At 43.1% G+C, this 23,028-nt stretch overlaps 1 protein-coding gene across 2 annotated transcripts in view; it reads right to left on the reverse strand.

Annotated features, from left to right (window-relative positions):
• LOC147033877 (neuronal vesicle trafficking-associated protein 1-like) overlaps positions 1–23,028 on the reverse strand; it is a 51,366-nt gene that overhangs the window by 1,294 nt on the left and 27,044 nt on the right. For both annotated transcript variants that reach the window (XM_085872102.1, XM_085872099.1), the window contains exon 4: positions 2,508–2,618. In XM_085872102.1, coding sequence (XP_085728228.1) covers positions 2,508–2,618 — 111 coding nt within the window. The remainder of the gene's footprint in view (positions 1–2,507; positions 2,619–23,028) is intronic.

A 23,028-nucleotide genomic window follows, 5' to 3' on the forward strand; every position in this document is an offset into this window, starting at 1 on the left:
AAATTTCTAAAATCATCAATTTTCATCCGATTAACTTGAAATTTGAAGAGGATTAGCATATCAGGTCACTGAATTCAACCACCATCCGAGGTCAACATTAATTGAGGTCAACATTGGCAAAAGGTCAACATTGGCCAAAGGTCAACAAGTGTCAGATTTCTAAAATTGTCAATTTTCATCCAATTGCCTTGAAATTTGAAGAGTTATACATTTTTTCATCGAATTCAAGCAACAATTATATTTGAGGTCAACATAGACCAAAGGTCACTAACTTGGGTGGGATTTCTAATGTCATCAATTTTCATCTGATTGACTTGAAATTTGAAGAGGATTAGCATATCAGGTCACTGAATTGAAGCACCAATTATTATTTTTTGAGGTCAACATCGGCCAAAAGGTCAACATTGGCCAAAGGTCAACAAGTGTCAGATTTCTAAAATTGTCAATTTTCATCAAATTGCCTTGAAATTTGAAGAGTTATACATTTGTTCATCGAATTCAACCAACAATTATATTTGAGGTCAACATGGACTAAAAGGTCACCAACTTAGGTGGGATTTCTAAAATCATCAATTTTCATCCGATCGACTTGAAATTTGAAGAGGATTAGCATATCAGGTCACTGAATTCAACCACCAATTATTTTTTGAGGTCAACATCGGCAAAAAGGTCAACATTGGCCAATGGTCAACAAGTGTCAGATTTCTAAAATTGTCAATTTTCATCCGATTGACTTGAAATTTGAAGAGTTGTACATTTGTTCATCGAATTTAACCAACAATTATATTTGAGGTCAACATAGACCAAAGGTCAGCAACTTGGGTGGGATTTCTAAAATCATCAATTTTTATCGGATTGACTTGAAATTTGAAGAGGATTCGCATATCAGGTCACTGAATTAAACCACCAATTATTTTTTGAGGTCAAATCGGCCAAAAGGTCAACATTGGCCAAAGGTCAACAAGTGTCAGATTTCGAAAATTGTCAGTTTTCATCCAATTGCCTTGAAATTTGAAGTTATACATTTGTTCATCGAATTCAACCAACAATTATATTTGAGGTCAACATAGACCAAAAGGTCACCAACTTAGGTGGGATTTCTAAAATAATCAATTTTCATCCAATTGACTTGAAATTTGAAGAGGATTTGCATATCAGGTCACTGAATTCAATGAGAAAGTATATTTGAGCTCAACATAGGCCCAAAGGTCAACATAAGCCGGGTTTCTAAGATTGTCCATTTTCATTCAATTGACTTGCAATTTCAAGAAGAGTTACCTATTTGGTCATTCAATTCAACCACCAATTGTTTTTAAGTTCAAGTTTGTTTTATGGATTTTGCAAATGTCATGCGCTGCATGACGTCTTTATCTTGTTTGTTTATGGCACATCCAATGAAAGCTTCTCATTCTCAGAAAATATCCTTTTGATAAGTAAATGGCTAAAAAGAAAGTCTTTGTCCATTAAATAATTCTACATCTCAGCAGTCTCACACCAGAGACAGTCTGATGGTTTGACCTGAGGGGGAAAATCACGACACCAAACCTGTGAGAAGAATGCGCTGCAAATCAAAAAGGTCACAGCCTAGTGATGAGGAACATTGGTGCCTTCAAAAAGTGTGCTTTGTAATGAAAAGGCCTAAAACTGTCATGGTAAAGTCAAAGGTCGACATTTTGAATTCAGTCCTGTGTGCTTTGTCCTCATCTGCTCCCACTCCTCCCCACTCCCCACCAGTTTTCCCCAATCTCCTCAATGCAACACCAACTAACCATGTGGTGAATTGTTGCAAGCGAGCAAGCCAGATCGGAGCAATATAGGAGATTAAAAGGGACTAAAAGGCAGCTTGTAGATAAGAGAACTATTACCCCAAAATGAAACGGCCTAAGGAGGACAACATTACGTCGAGATTGATTTGTTTGAATGAAAATACAAATAAAGAAACTTCAAAATACTGTAAGGATCCTCACCACCATAAGCAATACACCAGAGACACCATTCAAACCTGACTATGTTCCTTTCGAGATATCGCGGGCATCAAAAATGTCCTGCAATTGCAGCCACAAATGGGAAACGGTCGTTCCCACACAAATACATGGAAATTTCAACCCTCCAGGAAGCACAAGAAGGTGTGTGCTCAATGTCTTCTCGATGTGGGTGGAGGGGGGGGGAGGGGGGCGTTGAGCGCAAACTCACCCCCACCCACACCCCTCTTTTGCTGGTTAAATATTCTTACAACTAAAATTCCTTTAAAAAAAAAAAAGTCAACTAACAATTCGACTTTTCCAAAGTAATTAATCCAACCATGCCTCGAAAATGCTCCAAAGTGTGAGAAATGAAGTCGAGATTAAAAAATTCCCCATGGGGACAGGTGGATACCCCCGAAACCCCTTTAACATGGTGTGCACTTTCAGCGTGCAGGTCAAGGATAGTCAACAGTTTGTACTTTTACATTCGCACCCCTCCCCACACCTCCTTTAAAAGTCCTTGTGATGGGCCTGGCATCTCACCTTGATAAGAAAGCCTTCAGGGCAGGCTTGGTCATATCTGTAGACTTTGTACACGACCAGGAACACAATGCACGACAGGAACGCCAGAGCGAAGAACACGAGCACAGCCATCTGCGGATAAAAGATTATCCGTTAGCAACACTCGACTCCATAATGATCTACCTGTCAAGATGATGTCACATTTGCGGAGTGTGCCCGTGTGTATTTGCACCTTTGATACATTTGCGGGAGTTTACAATCAGGCCGTACAAACATTCAATTCAAGTGACAAACTAGTGGCTGGGGAAGTCAACACGACTGCACATTAGAAGTTGTTTACAATCTGAGTTTGTGAGCAGTCATGGAATGAAGGTGAAAAGGGTTGTGAGTCGTTATGTTTGTACGCGGTAAATGTGGCAATAAATCATGTTGAGAAGGACGGTGAAGATACACACATATGATCGAGAGTAATTGTGGAGGAACGGAGAGTAGGGATGGCGAGACAGCGAGAAGACCGATAGCTTCGTGACTTGTTCACAGAGTAGGCCTTGAGCCCTCGCTTCTCATCAATACATGTCAGTGGTGCCCAAGGTCTTAGATTACTCAAGTTGAAAGTGCACCGAATGAGACGCTGGGGCTTTAGTCCGTGGAGCAAGGCTTTTTACGTGAGAAGCTGGAGCCTTGTTGATGAAGACTTACTAAAATATTGCTTACCAAGGAAACCTCCAATTGTGTCAATTCATGATACTCTGCTGCAGGATCTACAATCAATATGTGAGGCCCTCAATATGTTCCCAAGTGACATCTTCACAATAACCACACAAATGCAAAGTGAGCTGCAACGACACTAGGTAGAGCACGTACCTTTGCAAGGTTGAGCAGGTGAGGTTTTGTATCCCACCGATAAGCCGCGTTTGGATCCGGACATGAACCAATATCGAATCGGCTTTTTCTGGTCACTGAACTGACTCATCTTTTTGAAATATAATGCAATTTGTCGTTTTTTGGCAAAACCTCTCAATGGTGAAGAATCACTTTTTGTATACAATGGTGAGATTCGAATGAGAGCTAACACACAGAATGGATAGCAAGGGGAGCAGGAGACAAGAGGGGTGGGAGAGGGCAGCACAAAACAGTGGGGAACAGAGACATGAGATCTGTGGAAAGGAGAGGGATGGGGGTGGTGTACATGGGGAATACAAGATGGACATTACAGGTACTTTCAGTTCCTTATGCTACAGGGGCTTTCAGAAAGGTGGGTTTGGAGTGGATTAATGGGGGTAGAAAAGATCATGGTTTTGGATGGGGGAAGATAAGAGATGGTGGTGAACAGATGTTTTGAAGACCTGGAGGGAAGAGTGGGATCGAAGAGAGTGTGGGAGTTTGTTCCAATGGTGGGAAAAAAGAGGAATGAAAGCGTGAAGGTGAGCAGTGATTCTTCATTTTGGTAGTTTTACCAGAAGGGGGTTGCTGGCAGACCTTGAGCGCCCTGCAGAAATCTGGGGGCAGGGGGGGGGGAGCGAGGTCGGAGAGGAAATGGTTAAAGACAGAAAGACCACCGACCTGCCTGCGGTGAGAGAGAGTAAGAGGCCCAAAGACTCAGCCTAATCGCGGGAGATAATAATGAACCTAAATGCCTTGGTTTCCACAGCGTGAAGCCAAGAAAGGTGAGAGGCGGGAGCACCAGCCCAGAGGGGAGAGCAGTACTCCATCAGGCTACGGACGAAAGCTTTGTACGTGGTCAGGAGCTCAGGTGGGCCGAGGAAGGACTTCGTACTTCCCAATCTGTGATTGGCTTTGGAGGTCAGGTTGGAAATGTGGCTTTCCCAGGAGAGATCATGGCAGATATTGAGACCCAGAAACTTGAATTAAAGGACTTCTTCAAGAGGATTGTTGAGAAAGTAGATGGAGGGGGGGGGGAGTCCAGATGGTCCCCTCAGAAAGACATAGTGAGAGTGTGAGATTTTCAGGAGTAAAAGTCATGTTCCAAGTGTTGGACCAGCTTGTGATTTTATCCAGTTCTGCAGAGAGTGAAGAGGCTGCTGCTTGCCGATTTGAGGGATGACAGATGGTACGGCAGAGGGTGGAGTCATCAGCAAAGAGATAAAGAGGATTTTCCAGAGAGTCAGAGAGATCATTGATGAAAACCAGAAAAAGGAACAGGGCCCAGAACGCTGTCTTGAGGAACTCCAGCCTGGACAGGAAGAGGGAATTAGAGAATCCCATTATGGCCCACACATTGGCTGCGACAGGAGAGGAAGTCGACAAGCCATGAGAGGAGATGGCCTTGGATACCATAGGAAGAGAGTTTGGTGAGCAGGGTGGGATGCCAAACCACATCGAAAACACGCGGTATGTCAATGGAGATGGTGTGATTTCATGTCCAGCATTGAGGACCTCCATCCATTGTTGGGAGAGCAGGAGCAGCATATCCAGGGTAGAGTGACCTGGTCTGAAACCAAAGTGATGATTGGAAATCAAGCCATTGGAGAAAAGGAAGGATTTAATGTCTGAAGCGATGATGGATTCCATAACCTTGCTGATGATTGGGAGAAGGCTGATTGGTCTGTAGTTACAGGGATCTGTTTTTGCACATTTTTTTATGCAGGGCAGTGATGTTTGCTGATTTCCAACCAGATGATAGATGACCTTGAGGAAATGAGAGGGTAAATCGAACAGAGAGAGAGAGGGTGAGCAAGAGCAGAAGAGCAGGTTTTTAGGACATGGTGGCCGATGCCATCTGGACCGATTGCAGAATCTGAGTTGAGGTTTGATAACAAGCTCTCCACCTTGTCAGGAGAAAAGGACACAAAGTCCAGGAACAGCTCGGTATGACTGGGTATGGTGGTTACAGAAAGCGACGGGTTTGGGACACAAGATTTAGAAGCAAACACCGAGTTTAGGCGTTCAGCCTTTTCACGTGCAGTGTCGGCTGTGCGGCCATTTGAGGAATGGGAGGGGATGGAGGGGGAACATCAACCAGAAACAGAGTTAACTGGATGCCACCGTGATTTGGAGGAGGAAGAGACGTTTGAGATTTCAGACTAAAGATTGGAAAAATGCTGTTTCCCGGCTCTCCTGAGGGTAGACACACCTGTTCTGAGCTTTGTGGAAGGAAGTGAGATTGCCTTCAGTTGGATTTGCCTTCCATGAGGTGAAAGCAAGTTGCTTCAGGACAACTGCCTCACCACAACCTTCAGTGTACCATGGGTGTGAGGAAGAGTAGGACAACTGAAGACGAGATGGGATAAATCTGTGCATGAAATAGAGCAAGTTTCTTTGAAAGAATTCCCACGATGAGTTGATGCCAGAGAAAGTAGAGATTGGAGACGAGTCTTGAGGTTTGATGGCTGCTTGATGTCTCTGCCAGCTAGCCTGAGTGCCAGACTCTGGCTCTGAGGCAGTTTGCCAAGAACAGCCAGAGTGATATCTACTTTGACAAGCACGTGGTCAGAAGAACCGAATGGAGCGAAGGAAAAACAGTAGATATTTTCAGAGAAATTGGTCAAAATCAGCTCCCAAAGAGATGAAGTACCATTGTTTGAAATCCAGGTGATGAACTTGACTGATTGTGTCCATCTCAATGAGTAACATAAGTATTTTGCTGAAGTGCCATGACAGGTGAGAGAGGTACCCACACCCAGCCAACTGGCATGATGACAATTGAAGTCACGACATATGAGGAAGAGAGAATTGGGATGAGAGGATAGAAGTTGGTCCATGTTTTCGGATATTGAGGTGTAAATGGAGTCATCACTGTTTGGTGGACGGTACAGTACACATATAAACATGAGGTAGGAGAGTAGGGGATGCCATAGCCAGAGATATTCCTGGCGGTGTGGGGGAGTGAGGGCAGTGCATGGAGAGGGAGGAATAGAGTCTTTGATGAAGAGAATAACTTTGCCACCAGGAAGATGCTCAGCTCGGTCACACAGGAGGAGCGAGTAACCAGGGAGAGATACTAGGAAGTCAGACACGTCTTGAAGGAGGAAAGTTTCAGTTTAGTAGTTTATGTCTGGTTTGTTAGTGGCAACCTGTATGGAAAGATCTGTCAGGTTTGAGCGAAGGCCCTGGATGTTTGAGTTACACACTGTTAAGGAAGAGGGAGGAGAGGAGGCTTTGGGTGCAGGGGAGGGGCGGGTAGGACGAGGGAGGAGGGGAGGGTGGTTGGGAGAGTTGTTGAAAGAGTGTGGGAGATTGCAGAAGAGCTAGGGGAGAGGGCCGGATGAGGAGGTAAGGCTCGGTGGTGATGGGTGAGGCACAGTGGGGAGTAATAAGAGAGGGGGCAGAGGACAGTTGAATATTGGAGGAGGTGGAGTGATGAGATGGAAGAGAGAGGGCAGGGGGAGGAGGAAGTTTTGTGGATGTGAGGGGGGACTTTGAGAGGGAGTGAGAGGGGTGATTGGAGGGAGAAGGGTGAGTGGGGAGAGTTGAGGGAGAAGGGTTGGGTGGGGGTGTTTTTGAGAAAGGTGAGAGGGAAGCTTGGAGGGGGAAGAGTGAAGGTTGCTTTGAGAGGGAGTAGAGAGTGAAGCTTCGAGAAGGAGGGGAGACGATGAGAGCAGGCACGGCCAAGGGGTAGGAGGGTGATGGGAGAGGTGGGGAGAGGGGAAGAATGAGACTTGGTCGTGGTATGGTGAATAAGGGAGCAGGCAGAGGGAGGTACAATATTTGAGGGGTTGGGAAGAGGGGAATGTGTGATGATAGGAAAGAAGGAGTGTGTTTGAGGTGAGGAGTGTTCTGATTGAGAGAGTGATGTATCTGTTAGGTTAGAATGGAGCTCACAGATGCTAGAACACCACACTTTGGAACACCGGAGGAGGAGCTGATACTAAAGCAGAAGACAGTGAAGAGGTGCTAAGAGAGGAAGTAGGATGAGGGGCAAGATGGGAGGCATAAGGAGAGAGTATAACAGGTGAGGGTTTAGGAGGAGGTAGATTTAAGGAGGTGGGGTGAATTGGCACTGAAATTTGAAAAAAAGGACGATTGATGGAACATGAACATACATTGCAAACTGGGATTTAATTTATTTTTTTAAGTCAGGGATGCGATTGAAGACATTACACGAGGGATGCAGTAAAGGTGAATTAAGAGAATTGAGAAAAGAAACGTTGTAACAGTTTGACATTTGAGTTATGGGATGAAGGAATGGTCGAATTGCAAACAGTCTTTTAAAGAAGAAGAAGAAGAAGAAGAAGAAGAGTAGTGAATTATGATGCAATAAAGAGAACCACAAGTGTGAAAGAGGAAGTTGAAACATTGTAAGAGACTGGTTTTTTTGTTTGTTTTCATAAAGATTAGGTAAGATTAGGTAAAGGAACGGTTGAAGAAAAAAATCACGAAGGTGTATGGTGAATATGGACCGGCGAAAGTAGAAGGTAGATGGTAGGTCAGCAAAAGTTACAGGAAGAGGAAGAGGGGGTGGAGAAACACGCGTACACTGGACGTGTAAGGTGGGAAGTGAAAAGATATAAAGTAATTTTTTTTTTGTACTTTTTCATTTTTTTTAAGATTGGGTAAGATTAGGGAAAGGAAGATTTAAGAAAAAAATTGTGAAGGTGGATGGTGAATGATTGTCAGCTAAAGTGGAAGGAAGATGGTAGTTCGGCAGAGGGAGGAGGAAGACAAGTCGGTACAGGAAGTCATGTCGTTATGTGGAAGGAATAAGAATAAGGTAAGGAGGGAAAAGTTGTTTTTTGTTGTATTTTTTGAGATTTTAAGACATTAAACAGAGGGTATATTTAGGAGGGAGAAGAGGAGGATGGAGTGAAAAGTGGAGAAAATAAGAAATGATGGCAATAAGGAGAAAATACAAATAAACACGATCATGCACATAGATGGGTAGAAGGGGACGCCTCAGGGAAACTCGACATGACAACGTCAGGTCAGGTATGGGAGCATGTGCCGGAGCAGTGCATCGTTGCGTCCACTTTCTGCTGGTACTCCGAGGGTCTCTGTCTGGCCATCCCCCAGGCAGATGCCTGGCCCATCCCCATATCCTTGAGATATTGATCAATCTGCTGCAACCATGAGGCATGTGGTTGGTCCATTGGCCTCCTCCACTCACAAAGCTCCCTTGCTGAGAGAATCTGGTGAGCAGGATCAGCATCAGGAAAACGAGCCACATGTCCATACAACCACAGCTGACGCTCACGGACTATGCAGGTAACAAATCTCATTTGAGTCTCTCTCAGCAATCGCTCGTTGGACATAAAGTCCAACCAACGATAGCCAAGCATTCTCTGAAGAGACCTGGTACCAAAGGAATTAAGTCTCCATCTCAGATCCCTGGTCAGAGTCCAAGTCTCACATAAATGGAGCAAGAGTGAAAGCACCAAGTACCTGAAGACTCGGACTTTCCTCCTCCCGCACAGGTTCCGGCATCACCGCACCCCATGGATCCAGTGAATCCACGACTCCCCAGGCCTGACCGAGACGTCTGTTGACCTCTGGGCTCACAGCCAGGAGAGACATAAATATCACTGCCAAGATAAGGGAATCTCTCTGTGACCTCAACATCCTCGCCATAAACTGGTACAGACAGAATAGCAGCATCCAAGACGTCATTGAAAGCCTGGATCTTAATTTTGACCCAGGCAAACCGTAATCCCAGCAGCTGCAACCCCTCATTCAGCACCTCGAGGGCCCCCAAAAGGTAATCCAGAGTCTCTGCAAAGATGACTGCATCATTTGTGAAATCTAGGTCAGGGATCTTGACATTCCCAAACGATGCACCGCAACGTGATCTCTCTGACATCCTCCCCATAATCCAGTCCATACAAGTGCTGAAAAGTGTGGGGGCCAGGACACACCCATAACAAACTCCACCAATAACAACTGGAAATAATTCAGAGATGGTATCACCACATCTCACAGCACTCTCAGTACCAGAGTAGAGTTCAGACATCAGATTGATCAGCTTTAGTGGCACCCCATGAAGACCAAGAATCCTCGAGAGGGCATCCTGATTCACTGAATCAAACGCTTTACAGAGATCCACATAGACTGCAAGCAGCTCCTGCTGAAACTCTCGTCTGCGTTCGGTGAGGACACGAAGGGCAAGGATATGGTCAATAGTTGACCTCTTTGGTGTAAAGCCTGACTGCTCTGGACATTGGTGCTCAAGCAGATGGTGACGAACCGTATCAATAATTATCTGAGCAAAGACCTTGCCCAGCACTGAGAGCAGCATCACCCCTCGGTAGTTATTGCAGTCTTCGAAAGGACACCTTTCCCTTTACAGAGGAGGAAAACAAGGCCCCTCTCCAGTCAGTTGGGATGATGCCTGTTTTCCAGGCAGAGCACAGAACTGCATGCAATGATATGAGTACAGCATTTCCACCAGCCTTGAAAGGTTCAGCACGGATGTCACAAATCCCCAGAGAATCAGATGAAAATTGGCAATTTTAGAAACTAGAAATTCAGCCTCTGTTGACCTTTTGGCCAATGTTGATCTCAAAAATAATTGGCGGTTGAATTCAGTGACCAGATCTGCAAATCCACTTAAAATTTCAAGTCAATCAGCTGAAAATTGACAATTTTAAAAATACCACCTTAGTTGTTGACCTTGGACCTATGTTGACCTTTTAGTCAATGTTGATCTCAAAAATAATTGGCAAGTTAAATTCAGTTTAAATCCTCTTCAAATTTCAAGTCAATCGGTTGAAAAATTGAGGATTTTAGAAATCCCACCGAAGTTGACCTTTCGCCCATGTTGACCTCAAAAATAATTGGCTGGTTGAATCCAGTGACCTGAAATATAAATCCTCTTTAAATTTCAAGTAAATCGGATGACAATTGAGGAATTTAGAAAGACCACTGAAGTTGTTGACCTTTTGCCGATGTTGACCTCAAAAATAATTTGTTGCTTGAATTCAGTGACATGAAATATAAATCCTCTTCAAATTTCAAGTCAACCGAATGAAAATTGAGGATTTTAGTAATTTGACAAATTTGTTGACCTTTGGCCTCTGTTGACCTTTTGACCTCAAAAACAATAGGCTTCTTCCTTATGACAAACTCTACCATGTGGTGAAGTTTTGTGAAGATCTGTTTGAAATTGTGACCTGTCGGCAATAAACAGACAGACAGACAAACAGAAAGACAAAATCGACTTACCAATATCCTTGAAAAATCTTCGACTTTGCAAGTACCAAACTAGAATGGCACTCGGTAGAGCGCATACCTCCGTCAGGGTGAACAGTTTACACTTTGGATCCCACTGATAGGCCAGATCTGGATCAGGATCTGAACCTAATCAGGTCGAATCTAATCTAATCTAATCAGCTTGTTCTTGTCACCTAACGAACTCTTCCATCTAGTTTTGTTCTAATCAGTCCTCACCTTTTTTAAATATCATGCTATGTATCGTTTTTGGCACCATCTCTCAATGGTGAAGAATCACAAAAAAAAAAAAATCTCAGAACTGAATCTGTATGTTCACCAACATCAAAACAATTCTTCCTTGTCACACACCCAACCTGTCCACCACATTTCGTCCAAACCCGTCCACAACCTTTTGAGATATCCTGCTCAGCGACAGACAGATAAACACACAAACAAGAAAGATGTCGTGCATAGCGCGATACTTGCCAACTCCAAATCAACAATAGTTGCCATGAAAATAACAATTTGATAATTTGACCTCTCAAGTGTTTTTCATGATGGAATGTTGTGCATAACGAATTTGGTTGATACATTTTTTAATTGCTCCCTAATAGATGTTTACATGTTTTGGATGGCATTGCCTTGAGCTTTGACTATTCTTGATGAGATTTTTTACATAAATACTACACATGTGTACAAATAAGCTGTCTAATTTTCAATCTGATATCTTGAAAAATTCCTGAGGTTTGGCCACAATAAAATCACAAAAAATGCCATTTGATTATAAACAAGAAAACAATGCATTTTTTTAAAAAACGTAAAAACATAGAGGGATGAAATCTCAAAAAAAACTCCCAAAAAACCCAAACAAGGAAGGATTGACACCACATTACCATGCCACAATACACCACCACAATACTCTGATGGGTTACCATCACATCTTTCGACATTTTACGTTTGTTGTGGAATTGTGATGGAACAACATCAAAAGATATCATGATGCTAAACCAGAAGAGGACTGTGGTGTCGTATTGTGGCATCGTAATGTGATGTCATTCTCTATTGTTAGTCTTCTTCTTCATCTTTCACAATCCCACAACAAAAGTAAAATGTCAAAAGATGTCGTGATGTTAATCCGTAAGAGGATTGTGGTGTCGTATTGCGGAATCATAATGTGGTGTTATTCTTCATTGTCATTCTTCTTCATTATTCTTCCTCATCCATAACAATCTCACAACAAAAGTAAAATGTCAAAAGATGTGATTGTAATCGTAAGAGAATTGTGGTGTCGTATTGTGGAATTGTAATTCCTACCTTGTTTGATTGGGTTTTTTTTTTGGAGATTTCATCCCTCTGTTTTTAGCTCATCTGGAATTTACATTCCAGATAAGGTATCATCATCACGCATCATCCATCCGTCCTTCTCCATTTTCAACTTCTCCGGCCAAACCGCCGGGCCGATCTGGCTGAAATTTGGCAGCAACGTTCCTCTCCTGACTGATAACAGGGATTGCAAAGCTTGTTCCGGTCACATGACTTTATGGAGGTCAAAATGGCTGACTTAGTAAATTTCTTCAAAATCTTCTTCTCCAGACCCACCAGTCAGAATGCTACAAAATTTGGGTAACAACATTAGGCCAGGGTAGGGATGCTAAATTGTGAGGTCATGCCGAACACGTGACCGGAAGTGTGTCAAAATGGCGGTCCCGCATATTCCTTCCAAAATCTTCTTCTCTTGATCCACCAATCAGAATGCTACCAAATTTGGGTAACAACATTAGGCCAGGGTAGGAATGATAAATTGCAGAGGTCATACCAAACATGTGACCGGAAGTGTGTCAAAATGGCGGTCCCGCATATTCCTTCCAAAATCTTCTCTTGATCCACCAATCAGAATGCTACCAAATTTGGGTTACATTCGGCCAGGATAGGAATGATAAATTGCCAAGGTCATTTCAATCACGTGAGTGGAAATGTGTCAAAATGGCCGACCATCAATTTTTGGGAAAATCGAGTAAATTCCTTCCAAAATCTTCTCTCTAGACCCACCAGTCAGAATGCTACCATATTTAGTTTACATTATTAGGCCAAGGCCCAGATAAACTACAGGACCAGTGGTCCTATTTGTACATTTTTAAATGTTTTTTTTTCTTGTTTCTGCATTTTGTTTAAGTAATAAAATGCTTAATGTTTTATGTACTTTGTTATTTTGGCTTGGATTCAATCCATCCTTGTCATTAAATTATTTTAATACTTGTTTCGGTTGATTTGGGGGATGATTTGGAGATTTATCGCTTTTGGAATGGCTCTGTCCAGTATCCATCTTCCCCTCTCCCATGATCCCAGCCTGGTTTGGTTGAGTCCACATATACATTCAATTTCTTTTCCCAATAAAACGATTAATGTTTGATATTTTTTTAAATTTTGGGTTGCATTAAAAAATATCAGGGTGATTGTCTATTATTATGTAGATGATGGTGATTGTAGTTCCAGAGGTACTCCAGAAAGTTTGTTTAAAGTCATCGGAAGCAGGTTATGTGGAAAATACTGTTAAATGATGAACATGTCAAATTCCCTCCTTGTCCAAATAGATGAGTCAATGGATAGAGAGCAACACAAGTAGGTAGGAACACTCTGAGCATTGATTGTTTCAATCACAATTTATCTTCAACTAGAGCACTATTACCTCTGCCACTGAAGATGGATGGAGGTTATGTTTTCACCCTGTTTGTCTGTCTGTCTGTGAGCAGGATATTTTAAAAAGTTATAATCGGATTTGGACGAAACTTGGTGGATATGTTGCGTGAGTGAAACAGACTCATTTTTTCTATTTTGGTGAAGATCCAGATCCTCATCCATTAATTTATGAAATGATTCTTCACCATTGAAAGATAGGGCCAAAAACAATATCTAGCATATTTCAAATGGTTGTGGACGGATTATGACAAAACAAGGTGGATGAGTTGGGTTGTGACAAGAACAAGCCGATTAGATCTTGAGTAAGGTCAGGATGTAGATCTGACCTAACAGTGGGATACAAACCGTAAACCGTTCAGCCTGGCAGAGTATGGGCTCTACCGAGTGCTGTTGTAGTAGACATCATGTATTTTAACAATTACAAAGTTTCAAAAAACTTATCAAAGTATGATAATTATCAATATCGAAAATGACTAATTCCCTCCCTTTGGAAGAACCAAATTAATCGGAAGTTAATAGGCAGCAGATAAATAATGATATAGCGTCACAAAGAAAGATTAGTGGACAGTAACACTACGAGGATGGTACTTTTTGGTAACTCCCTGCAATTTCAAGGAGATTGGTATGGCTACAGACAGCAAGCACCCTGGGACCTTCGAGAAGGATAAAACAGGTCGAGGGTCCTGTCCACCGCAGTAGTGCAGAATGTCATGTGAGTAACAATGTGTTCGAGTTTATAAACAAACATCATGTCATGACATGCGGTACAAGTCTTTCCAATTTCATGAGGACATATTGCATGCCAAAGAGGACATCAGACCTTTGCAAGCCACTGATGACATTGAATAACACCATCGACATTTGTCTTCATTCAGCAGCATTGTGAAAGTCATTAGAGACATTTGTGCGTCAGGGCTTATTCCGCACAGAAAGTTATGTTGCATGAAATTTTAGGGGAAATTGATTCATTCTTGGCACATCATTGATCAAGGCGGGTTGATTATTCATCTGCCACAGCACTGAAATGGTAAGACCAGGTCATTTCTGCTGTCGTTTGCCGGTATGGAAATCTTTTTCATACACACTGTGCACATGGGCTGACAATATGGCCGAGAAGTACGCATGCTTGCCTCGAAGCTGTCTAACCTGGGCGCAAATCCTGACCCAGCTATAAAATGTCATCCTGGTGTTTCACAGGCAGGGTGAATTCATCATTGTGTGTGCCGTCCCTTGGATGGACGTTAAACTGGGCGTCCCGTCTGCAAGCATTAGTTGGTGGACGTTAAAGATCCGACGGTGTCCTTCATGAGGAGTAGGCGAGCTATTGCAGGCACCATGGCCAACTTACAAATTCTGGCCCTGACTTCTGATGTTGGAGTGGTGACCTGTCCAGGATGGTAATCATATCCAAATAAACCACTTAAACAGCACCAATGTTCTGTATAAAGCATGGTTCATGATCAGTTGTTTTTATCGTGTTCCCTCCCCGTTATTAATTCAAACCACGAGCGAAGAACCCATCTTTACGGACTGGTTAATTCCCCATGAAATACGGTCAGATTAATTCCCCAAGAATTATGGATGGGTTAATTCTCCCGGAATTGGAATATTTTAGTATGACTTGTAAAAAAACCCTCCCCTCTTTCACCCCTGGGGTCATCCTTCCACCCTGAGGACTCGGGACTATGAATTTATTTTACCACCAAAAACTATCAGACGCACATCGTCAGTACAACCATCATTTTTCAACTTATCCTGTCCAGCACTTCAGGAATATACATCGAAGTAAACAAACAATCAAACACAGAAACAAACAGACAATTCTCAAATTACAGAATGATTGTTTTCATTGATTTGCTGTTGTTATTGGGTCAGGGACGCATTGAAAGATCACACTATTGGTGTGCAAATTTAATAGCAATGCAAATTCTCCTGCTCACTATTCGTGTGCTCATGCAAACTCACCTACCACTCAGACGATCCTGCGGAGGTTATCTCAGGTGAGACCGAATATAGCCCCTGAGGGTAAGGCTGGTGCTGTGTGTGTGTGTGTGTGTGTGTGTGTATACACACACACACACACACACACACACACACACACACACACACACACACACACACACACACACACACACACACACACTCATTGCTGGAATTATAGATCGATGAATACGAAACTTCCGAAGGTACCTGAGGCTTACCAGAAAACCAACATGGCGGACGTATGATTTTCTTCCTGACAATTGTGGGTGGAATCAAGCCAGCTATCTAGCCAATTGGTTTGAATGCTTAATTACACTTTTAGCTCACCTGGAACTTTGTTCCAGGGAACTGATGGGATGGCACAACGTCCGTCCTTCAGTCCGTCCGTCTGCCCGCAAATACTTTCAACTTCTTCTATGAAACTGCACATCGGATTTCGATGAAACTTTACCACAACCTTCATCACCCGTGATGCACCAAAGATTGTTAACACCATAAAAAAAATTGGGGTCTAAGGGTGTCTAGGGGGTGTCATATGGCCAGTGCTCCTGAGAATATTCTGCTCACCAAAAGGGGTTCGATGATGGTAGTCCCACGGTTGAAAGGAGCGAAAACCCATTGAAGCAAAGTGCTGCTGGAGGAAAGGGCCGTGAACGTGGTTAAACTCCAGTGAACTTTAGTTTAACTCCAGTGAAACTCAAGTCTGTGAGTCATTTCCACGAAGGTGTAAATAGCGAATTGCCAAGCAGGGAAGCGACCTCGCACTTGGTTAAAGCCTTACTTACTGCTCGTCCCCCGAGGACGAGGTCCACGAGCCTGATAGTAGTGCGAGGCAAAATGATTGGTTAGAAACCAGATTAAAAAAAATAAAAACACACCTAAACCCCTGCCATTGGTTAGACAAGTAAATGGAACAAAGTTAATGATGTAAAAGTACTAACAAGTTGGCACCGATGAAAAGTACACCACAAGGTTTAATACAATAGACAGTCCTTGACTTGCATAAGGGTTCCATTCCTGGGACCTCTATGTAAGTCGATTTTTGCATGTCAAATTTCATTGAGTAAAATCTGAAAAAAAAGAAAAAGATTCGATAATTAATTGAACATTTACATGTACAGTTCTCACATACTCGGGTGGGGGGAGGGGGGACGAACGCTGATAGGCAGAAGAGATAGCAATGACTGCATGAGTCTTTGTGGGTCGGTGTCTGCCAGGTTTGCACAGCGAGATGGTGAAATCTTCACCCATTCTCCATGAGAAAATTGCTCCAGTTCTGCCAAGTTTGATGGGGATCGTCGATGGACTTCAATCTTCAAGTCTCACCGTGAATGTTCAATTGGGTTCAAGTCAGGACTTTGACTGGGCAACTCAAGAACATTTATTTTCTTCTTATTCAGTCAATCCGGTGTGGCTTTAGCTTTGTGCTTCGGATCATTGTCCTGCTGAAATGTGAATCTCCTACCCAGTTTCAGATTTATGGCTGACTCGAGCAGCTTTTCTCCTGTACTTTGCACCATCCATTGTTCCTTCCGTCTCGTGCTGGCCGAGATGACCGAGATGTCAATGTTCAGGCCTGTTCTCATTTCATTTGTCAGCTGCTGACTTGATTTTCTTCTACAGCTTAAGCTGAGCAACTTCAAGTGCTCGTCTTGCCTTGGGGAGGTTCTTTTGGGTCCTCCTGTACTTTTCTTGTATTGTACCGAGCCAGTTTCTTTCAGGTGTTGTAGTGTACATATGTAGGAGATATTAAGGTTCTCTGATATTTTCTTCATCGCTTACTCTTTTTCAGGCAGAGATTGGATCTTCACACACTGTTCTCTTGAAAGTTGCTTCCTTGGCGTCATTATGAACCCGCTCAAAGACTTTCAAGCGAGGGAAAAAGCTGATGAAAACTAATGTCATATACTCATTAATTTGAAACATTTATTGTGGTTTCTTGTAATTCACAGTAATGAAACTGGTGCTAATTACTTCAATAATTATTATTATCTCCTGAACAAAAATCCACAAACCGTTTCCTGCATATTTTTTTTTTTTTTGTGGTAAGTGGATATTACTAGCACATGATCGTATAATATGTATAGCTCTATAGCAAAAATAAAACTTTCAATTTCCTACTTTATATTATATACTTAAAGGTAGCTGTGATTTTAAATTGACCCTATATTGCACGCTTCTAACTTCCCACAAATGCTTAATGGGGAATAGCACATCATTAAAAGTGATAATAACCCCAAAATATTTTTCATGGTACTGTGTATGTATGTATGTATGATTTGACGGATCGATTGGCCGCTGTGGTGCCTCAGAGTGGGTGTGGTGTGGCTGTGAAAGAGGTGGGAAACATGAGTGTGTGTGTGTGTGTGTGTGTGTGTGTGTGTGTGTGTGTGTGTGTGGGGGGGGGGGGGGGGGGGGGGTATAAAATCAGCAGCACTGCGGAGTAGTTTTTCGCATTTCTGGGCTACTTGTTGCCTTTTTACCTTCGCAAACTTTGTTGCGAAGGTTATGTTTTGATCGCTGTGTATTTATTTATTTATTTGTGAATATGTGTGTTTGTTTGTTTGTTTGTTATTCGCATAACTCCAAAAGTATTGAACTGAATCGCAGAAAATTTGGTGGGATGATTGGTTATTATCCGAGGACCATTTGATTCGATTTTGGGAGCGATCGGGGCAAAGGTCAAGGTCATGAAAAGGTCAAAATCGTCTTTTTACCATAGTGCGGTCGTTTTTTATTCAATTTGCATGCAACTAATGCCAAAATGTTCAGAATTCAATGCCCCATCTTGTGATATGTGACATGACACAATGACATAATAACCCTTATTAGCGGTTGGGAGTCAAAGGTCAGGGGGGGGTCATGACATTGCAAAATGTGCGGTTTTAGTCATAACACGGTCAATTCTTATCCGATTTGCATGAAACCAACACCAAAATGTTGACTGTTATGTTCCCCACACTCTAATACCAATTACAAAATTAAGAGTACAAAGGTCAAGGTCGAGGTCATGAAAAGGTCAAAATCGTCATTTTGCCATAGTGCGATAGATTTTTATCCAATTTGCATGCAACCAATGCCAAAATGTTGTAAATTCAATGCCCAATCTTGTGATATACGATATGACACAATGACGTCATAACCTTTGTTAGCGGTTTGGGTCAAAGGTCAGGGGGGTCAACGACCTTTATTATCATAACGCGGTCAATTCTTATACAATTTTCATGAAAGTAGATTCAAAATGTTTAGAATTCATTTCCCTATCCTGTGATGTGTAATATTTGATTTCGTATAATGTGACCAGTTGTCATCAGATTGACTTGACACTGACACCCAAAAAGGTCAGGGAGTTCATACAGAAATTGTACAATGTACGTGAATCAGTGTCAAACAGCAGGAAATTTAATGTTTTTAAGCCATCATAACACATATGAGATGGCAGACGTGGTATAGGATTAAATACCCTCGCAATCAACGGTTTCTGGGGGGGGGGGGGGAATGTAGCGTTGGCGAAGGTATGCGCTCTACTAAGTGCCCCTTCTAGTTTGGCATTTTTTGGTTCCTGGCTTTTTGATTTTGCTCTGTTTGGGTCTCTTCTACCTGCTCTTGCTGGGGACGTTTCATAGTGCTATTCCTGCTCGCCTGTACCTGCCTGCCATGCAGGAAGACCTCGGGTTGCACACCAACGGCTTGTCTTGTTGCCGCCCTGTGGGGAGTTATATACAAATCCTGGTCCAGTGTGTGTGTGTGTGTGTGTGTGTGTGTGTGTGTGTGTGTGTGTGTGTGTGTGTGTGTGTGTGTGTGAATAAGAACTATTCTTGTGGCACTGCAGGGTCCTATTACGTGTTAAGTGTGCATTTATTTATTTATTTGTTTGTTTATTTATTCACAAAAGTTTCCATCTGTCATGGGGGATTGATTCTTTTTCTATTGTCTTGTGTTTCATTAAATATTTTGTATTCCTTAAGTGCATGTGTCTGCCTCATTAAGCATCTTGCCACACTGAGTTAAAACCATTTGGAGTATCACTAATTGCTGGGGGACCCAAATTGACTTAAATAACTTCAAGGATAACCAGCGTAGTGTCAGACCACAGGTTAAGATATATACTTTGTCCATGTGTTCCTCCATGTAGAACTGGGTAAGGCTGGGTGAGTGAGAGGTACGATACAGCACTTTTCCCTTACATCAACAAATGGCTGGTTCTGTGGAGCACAGTGATTGGACAAGTACGATCAGTCGATAGCAAGTGGGGTACTGCAGAAAAAAGGTGTATGCTTGCCCCTTTCCCACTCTATGAACACAGGGACGTGCTCTCGCCTCTTGTTATTGCTGTGCTTTGACTGCTGGATGTTCTATCTTCGTGAGCCTGCTTGCTTGCTCTTGCTTTTGCCCTCTCTGGATCCGCTTACCTGCCATTATTCCTGTAACAGCTCCTAGTGCTGATTCTAATACAACAACCTGGGCTCCTCACTCTGGGCCTGCTATTTCCCTCTCTCTTGGCAGGTTCAGTGTACATGGCAGTTGTGTATTTGGTGCCATAGCCAGGAGTTAGTTTTGTGTAAAATAAGTTGTTCTGCATTCTGCCTGTCCTTGTGTCTGGATTATGTGCCATCTGTCTCGTGTGCATTGATAAATGATACATTTATTTCTGAGGACACGTGGTGTGCCTCATGTTCCCTTTTGTTTTGCCGGGCCACCATTTGGGTTTAATTGGGATCTGTGGAGGGCATGATCGAACATTCACAGAAAATGAACGACACCATCCACAAATTGTAGATTGCTCAGCTAATTAATGGAGCATTACATTCCAGTGTGTAGGTTTCTGTCAATAATCACTGATGGTGATGGGAGGGAGCCATCCGGTGACAATTGGTATTCAGGTGATTTCAGCCTGGACAGTTGGTGATTCGTGATTTTAGGCCGACTCATTTATGGAGAAATCAAAAACCTTTACATGTAAGTGCACACGTTTGTTTTTTAAATTTATATTTAAATGATTTTGCTTTTGTGTGCAACGTGACAAAATGGCACACCAAGGTAGCGCATGCTGTGTCAAACACGAGGCCGGAGGAGGCTGAGCAGCGTTGCATTAACGAGTACATTGCCCTTCAGGGAGACTAAGATGGGTGTTCTGTCTGCTAGGATTCAATGGTGGTCGTTTAAGATTCCATGGTACATATACGAGTCTGTCATTGTGTTCCGGTACACTGACTAAATTCCTCTACTAAGCTGTCCCTGAAAGGAGATGGGCACTGCCATGTTCATTTGCCCACATAAATGCCTACATGGCACTTCAATGATCTTCATCGTCATGACAAAGATCATGAGATTTAATCAGGTATAAATAGGACCTCCTTCTTGGGATTACAGGTAGAAAAATAAATATATTGTTAGGTTCTGTGAATCCGGCACTCCCCCAAGGCAATGGCACACAACATATACTGGTCCCGAGATAGTTATTTCATTAGTATTCGTTTTAGATAGTCCTTCCCTTATGTGTAATGGGTTTATGGGACAATATGCATTGTGTGGGTTATAGGTTGGTCTGTCTTTCCGTTCTTTATCTATTATATATTGCTGCACACATGAGATTCCTATCACACAAGCATGCAGACCACAGCAACAGGGGCAAGTCATTTGCATGGGCTGCCATTTCCCATTCAAATCACGTGCCATTATCCAACAGACGATACACCTCAGACTTCACCAGATTCGAACCCCAACGTTGCAGCATTTCATATACCACCACAACACCTTCATAAAAATCACCACAGCACTGGACCACAACCCAAGCTCGCTTACCTTCACCATTAACAGCCACAACAAATGACCAACCACCTCCATCATTAATCACCACTCTAAAACCGCGACACTAAACCACTCCTGTCATTGCTCAATCACAGTCACCATCGACATTCAACACCGCCCTCTGGACCGGCAGGAAATGGGAGAGGCCGACACACCATAGTAAACACTCGGATCGGGAGCTTCTGGCCTGTAACTTGAAGCGCAAATGTGCGCTGAATTTCATTCAACATCATGTGGATAGTGCTGGTGCTCCACTCATTTATGGCTTCCATTGGGTGCTTGGGAGATGTTCGCGGCGGAGGCATGCGACTGAATGTGCACCGCCATGTTAATCTCAAAGATAGATCGCGTGGCAGAGTGCGGAGTGATTGACGCCATTTTCGGTCGCAAAATCCTCGCACGGGCGGGGTCAATGTAGTGGTAATTGTCTGCGTGTCAATTAGGGCGCTGGAAAGCTCTATCGGCTTGTCCTGATCCAAGTCTGGACTCTGACCTCCGCCAGGATATTATACACCACCAGATTCCATACAGTAAGTGAGAGAGTCAGTCAGTTGGTGCAGAGTGCAGGGGTCAATCAATTCGCTCTGATTCTTGGCATTCTGATGGTCACGGGTTGGAGGACAACTGAGCTTGGTGGTGTGCATGGAGCAAACGGAGCTAGCGGAGCAACCGAACAGAATGTAATCCAAAACCAAGCAGAAAGAGCCAGGTGTTAGAGCTAGGCAAGCACAGTATTCGTCCATTAGTATTTACACGTACAGACCTCTTTACACTTCACTCTCGGACTATCTTCTCACACATTCCTTCGTTTATTTCCACATCTTTACACCTTCCTCTCCGCACTTCATTTGCAAATCATCGTGCCCCTCACCACACTTCCTTCCAACCATGCACCATAGACACTATCAGTTTTCCTTCCCCCTCCCCCCTCTTTAGCGACTGGGTTTGTGTATAGGTCTGTCGAATGCACCTGGAAAAAGAGGTCACCAACGCCTCAATATATATAACTATAACTATATATATCTCTATCTCTATCTCTATCTCTATCTCTATCTCTATCTCTATCTCTATCTCTATCTCTATCTCTATCTCTATCTCTATCTCTATCTCTATCTCTATCTCTATCTCTATCTCTATCTCTATCTCTATCTCTATCTCTCTCTCTCTCTCTCTCTCTCTCTCTCTCTCTCTCTCTCTCTCTCTCTCTCTCTCTCTCTCTCTCTCTCTCTCTCTCTCTCTCTCTCTCTCTCTCTCTCTCTCATCTTACTAATTCCCTCAGGGAATTAGTGACGGCACCTGTCATGTTAGAATGGATAAGATCGTGGATGTTTTCGGATCAGGGGAACTCTGCACCGTGTCTCTTGTGTTTGTAAATAATTGCATATATTTTGCTGCACCACACCAATCCTTGCTTTCCCCTGCTGTACAAATATCTCTCGAATAAATCTCCTGCATATTGTACACATACCTTTCCTCGCCCTTGCTGTAAATAAACTTGCTGATTATTGTGAATATACCCAGTTCGTTGCGTTTTTCCTCGATTGCTCCAGTGTAGTCCATATATAGCATTAGCCGGGTAGTTCTACCCCATGTGATTTGCTCGTCAGCCAGCGCACACTCACTGCATCGCTCAACAGTAATCCGGGTGTGCGTTGAGGCCACGGAACTCGCTTGGCGCGGCTGTCCAAAGGTAAGGTACCCAAGCGAAGTAGTGACACCCTGCCAGGATTGACAGTACCAATCGGCATTCATGGTTGCTCAACAACCATCCCACCAGGCGGCGGCGTTATCTGCGGGTGGTGACCTCAGAACCGGGAGTTCGGGAAGAACTTGAGTGCTTCCCCTCATGGCGAACCTCGAACCCCGGGCCATAACAATACACTGGAAGACTGACAATTGTTATTGAAACTAACATTATAGGAAAGAGTGAATAAGCAGGAATAGGATG

This window comes from Eptatretus burgeri, chromosome 1, assembly GCF_056783735.1.
Source record: "Eptatretus burgeri isolate ZD-2024b chromosome 1, Ebu_testis_v1, whole genome shotgun sequence".
In the NCBI taxonomy this organism is placed as follows: domain Eukaryota; kingdom Metazoa; phylum Chordata; class Myxini; order Myxiniformes; family Myxinidae; genus Eptatretus; species Eptatretus burgeri.